At 55.7% G+C, this 4,316-nt stretch overlaps 1 protein-coding gene and 1 long non-coding RNA gene across 2 annotated transcripts in view; one reads left to right on the plus strand and one right to left on the minus strand.

Moving 5' to 3' along the window:
- The window catches only part of LOC116539534, an 18,495-nt gene extending 14,626 nt beyond the window's left edge, over positions 1-3,869 (minus strand). Inside the window, exons 1-2 of the long non-coding RNA XR_004264104.1 lie at positions 3,753-3,869; positions 2,669-3,314 (exon numbers count right to left, since the gene is read on the minus strand). This is a non-coding gene — a long non-coding RNA (uncharacterized LOC116539534). The remainder of the gene's footprint in view (positions 1-2,668; positions 3,315-3,752) is intronic.
- The window catches only part of KPTN (kaptin, actin binding protein), a 9,250-nt gene that overhangs the window by 4,088 nt on the left and 846 nt on the right, over positions 1-4,316 (plus strand). The window contains exons 8-11 of the mRNA XM_032262515.1: positions 469-546; positions 2,442-2,517; positions 3,413-3,548; positions 3,639-3,821. Of these exons, the coding sequence (XP_032118406.1) occupies positions 469-546; positions 2,442-2,517; positions 3,413-3,548; positions 3,639-3,821 (473 nt within the window). The remainder of the gene's footprint in view (positions 1-468; positions 547-2,441; positions 2,518-3,412; positions 3,549-3,638; positions 3,822-4,316) is intronic.

The raw sequence follows: 4,316 nt of genomic DNA on the forward strand, positions 1-4,316 counted from the left end.
GGGCGGGGTCAGGGGGTGGGGTTGAGGGCTGGGGCGGGGCTAGGATGGAGCTGGGGGCTTAGGGTGGGGTTGAGGGCTGGGGCGGAGCTAGGATGGAGCTGGGGGCGGGGCCGGGGGGGTGAGGACTGGAGCTTGGTGGGGTAGCGGAGGGGGAAATGGGGTTGAGGGATGAGGATGGGCCTTGTGGTGGGGGGGCGGGGGAGCTGAGGGGGGCTGAGGTCAGGAGCTGGGTGGTGTAGGGGAGGGGGGAGGGGCTTGGGGGTGGGACTGAAGGCTGGAGCTGGGTGGGCTAGGGGAAAGCTTTGACGGATGAGGGTGGGGCTTGGGGATGGGGCTATGGTGGGTCTGAAAGCTGCCGCGTTTGGGGCTAGGATGAGGCTGACAGGTGGGGGAGGAAGGGCAGGGGTTTGAGGGCGGGGGGCGGGACCATGGTGGGGCTGGGGCCCTGAGTCCTTGCTCTCCACGCAGAGGTTCTGCACACGTGGTCGGTCCTGCAGGACGGCCCCATCTCCCGAGTGATCGTGTTCAGCCTCTCGGCCCCCAAGGGTGAGCTCTGGGTTTGAGGGGATGGGGAGACAGCGGTGGGCAGAGGGGGCTGAGGGGAGGAGGCTAAGCTGCCTGCTTGGCTCTTCCCCCCCAAATTTGCACTCTCTCTCAAAGTGTCCAGGCCCCAGTCCCTCCTTCGTGCCTCCCCGACTCCAGACCTTGAGCTACAGAGCGCCTCTTCCCTCCCCTCCCCTCTCTGTGAATTTCACTTGCAGAACTAAAACATGAGACTAAGCCCTGTTTTTTCTGGTAGGGTTCACAGTGGTTCTCATTTTGGCGTAACCTTAGCCCCGTAACCTAGGGCTGGGCGTCCACCTCTCCTTCCGTGCCCTGATCTGCACGTCTCACCTCGGGACTTACTCGCCGGCTCTGTGGCCGCTTCACCATGTCTCTTGCTGCAGTCTAGTCCTGGGCTATGCTCTTGGCCTCACCGATGCCCGACCACCCAGGGTCTAGCCTTTTCCCCAACATGTGGATCGTTTCTGCTCCTTTATTGGAGTCTGTCCCTGACTGGTATTTTGCTTTTTAAAAAAAATGTTTGGCCGAGCACCGTGGCTCACACCTGTAATCCCAGTACTTTGGGAGGCTGAGGAGGGTGGATCACCTGAGGTCAGGAGTTCGAGAGCAACCTAGCCAACATGGCGAAGCCCCATCTCTACTAAAAATACAAAAATTAGGCTGAGTACGGTGGCTCATGCCTGTAATCCTAGCACTTTGGGAAGCCAAGGCACATGAATCACGAGGTCAGGAGTTCAAGACCAGCCTGGCCAAGATGGTGAAACCCTGTCTCTACTAAAAATACAAAAAGTCACTGGGTATGGTGGCAGGCACCTGTAATCCCAACACTTTGGGAGGCCAAGGGGGGCGGATCACCTGAGGTCAGGAGTTTGAGACCAGCCAGGCCAACATGGTGAAACCCTGTCTCTACTAAAAAAATAAAAATAAAAATAAATTAAGCATGGTGATGGGCACCTGTAGTCTCAGCTACTCAGGAGGCTGAGGCAGGAGAATAACCTGAACCCAGGACGCAGAGGTTGCTGTGAGCCAAGATCGCACCACTGCACTCCAGCCTGGGTGACAGAGCTCAGACTCCATATTTAAGAGAAAAAAAAAAGATTTTTAAAAATTTCAATCACTTTGGGGGCACAAGTGGTTTTGGTTGCATGGATGGATTATACAATGGTGGATTCTGAGATTTCCATGCACCCATCACCTGAGTAGTGTTCGTTGTACCTAATGTGTACTTTTTAACCCACACCCCCTCCCTCCTTCCCCCTTCTGAGCCTCCAAAGCCCATTATACACTTTGTATGCCTTTGTATACTCAGAGCTTAGCTCCTTCTTCTGTGAGAACATACTTTTTTTGGCTTTCCACTCCTGTGTTACTGCACTTAGAATAATGGCCTCCAGCTCCATCTAAGTCGCCGCAAAAGACAATGCTGCATTCCTTTTTGTGGCTTGAGTAGTACTCCGGGGGTATATGTGCCACATTTTCTTTCTCCACTCATTCGTCGATGGCCACGCAGCTTAGTTCCACACCTTCACAGTTGTGAATTGGGCTGCTGTAAACATACACGGCAAGTGTCTTTTTTTTTTTTTTTTTTTTTTTTTTTTTTGAGACAAGAGTTTCGCTCTTGTTGCGCAGGCTGGAGTGCAGTGGTGCCGTCTCAATTCACTGCCTCCTCCGCCTCCCAACTCAAGTGATGCTCCTGGCATCAGCCTCCGGAGGAGCTGGCATTACAGGCACCCACCACCACGCCGGGCTAATTTTTGTATTTTTAGTAGAGGTGGGGTTTCATCATGTGGACCAGGCTGGTCTCGAACTCCTTACCTCAACTGATCCACCCACCTCGGACTCTCAAAGTATTGGGATTACCATTCATGTTTCTTCTCCAGAGACCAAGGACAGGCCACCACAAGATGAGTACAGCGTGCTCGTGGCCAGCATGTTGGAGCCAGCCGTGGTGTACCGGTGAGGGGGCCTGAGACCCATGGGTGTGGTCTAACCTTGTTTCTTTCTACTGTGGTCTAACCTCGTCATTCTCCACAGTAAGTTCCATTGGGTGGTTTAGTCAGACCTGGACAAGTAAAGACACTTGTGGGCCAGGTGCAGTGGCTCACACCTGTAATCCCAGCACTTTGGGAGGCTGAGGCGGGCAGATCACCTGAGGTCGGGAGTTCAAGACCAGCCTGACCAACATGGTGAAACCCCCATCTTTAAAAAAAAAGAAAGAAAGAAAGAAAGATACTTGTGACCCAGGGGCGGGGCTGTGAATATTGAGGTATAGACTTGGGAATACGTTGAGGCGGGAGGATGGGAGCAGAGACGCCCTCGCCCGCTGGAGGGGAGATAGTGGGTGTGCTGGCAAATGTTTAATTACTGGCTCTGCCCGGGGAAAGCCCAGGTGTGAAGCATTTACCCGAGTGTCCAAAGTGTAAATACTCCCACCGTGGTGGGTTGTGAGCCATGAATTGATGACATGGGGACATTTCCCAGTCAGCGCTTGGAAGCGACTGTGGCCAGCTCTGGCACCCGTGTAGGGGTGGGGAAGGTGTCCAAGCCAGGGCCAAGCCGTCTTCGGGCTCCATGAAGGCAGCATGGGCGACTAGATTGAGGGCGCATGCGTCTGAGTCCCCAGTGGGACACTGTGGCTTTCCATTTGGGAGTGAGATGGGCTGGAGGCGAACGGCTTGAGTGACAGGTTGAGCCCTTGCTGGGTCTGTGAACATGTCCAAATCTGAGATGATGGTGCCTTGGCCTCCTGAGACCTGGAAGGGAAGCAGGACCGGTACCAGCTCAGCATCCGCCAAGGGTGGCAGGCACCACAGGCTGACCCCAGTCTCTCCGCTGCATTTGGAACCCTCAGGGACCTGCTGAACCGCGGCCTGGAAGACCAGCTGCTCCTGCCCGGCAGTGACCAATTTGACAGCGTCCTCTGTGGCCTGGTCACCGACGTGGATTTGGATGGGCGGCCAGAAGTCCTGGTGGCCACCTATGGACAGGTGGGACGGGACGGTTGGAGTCCCCACCCACGGGCCTCCCTCCACTGTCCCCCCTTCAACCTGTGTGACCCCGACCCTTCACCCCTGCAGGAACTGCTGTGTTATAAGTACCAAGGGCCGGAGTCGGGGCTCCCCGGGGCCCAGCGTGGGTTCCGCCTGCTGTGGCAGCGGAGCTTCTCCAGTCCACTGCTGGCCATGGCTCACGTGGACCTGACCGGGGACGGGCTGCAGGAGCTGGCCGTGGTCTCCCTGAAGGGCGTGCACATCCTGCAGGTAACCCCAGCTCTCAGGGCTGGCGGGGAGTCAGCCGCTGCAGTTCCGGGCAGCTCGGCTCTGGAAGGCAGAGAGGACGACTCCCAGGGGAAAGGGGCAGCTGTGAGTGCTCACAGCAGCAGGGCTGGGGCACTGCCTGGTGAAGGAGACTGATTGAGTTTTATTTTTATTTATTATTATTTTTTGAGACGGAGTCTTGCTCTGTCACCTCGGCTAGAGTGCAGTGGTGCAACCTCGGCTCACTGCAACCTCCACCTCCCGGGTTCAAGTGATTCTCCTGCCTCAGCCTCCCGAGTAGCTGGGATGACAGGCACACGCCACCATACCCAGCTAATTTTGGTATTTTTAGTAGAGACGGGGTTTTACCATGTTGGCCAGGCTGGTCTCGAACTCCTGACCTGGCGATCTCCCCACCTCCGCCTCCCAAAGTGCTGGGATTACAAGCATGAGCCACTGCGCCCTGCTTTTTTTTTTTTTTTTTTTTTTTTTTTTTTT

This window comes from Sapajus apella, unplaced genomic scaffold (genome assembly GCF_009761245.1).
Source record: "Sapajus apella isolate SASKATOON/1434 unplaced genomic scaffold, GSC_monkey_1.0 scaffold130, whole genome shotgun sequence".
NCBI classification, from domain to species: Eukaryota; Metazoa; Chordata; class Mammalia; order Primates; family Cebidae; genus Sapajus; species Sapajus apella.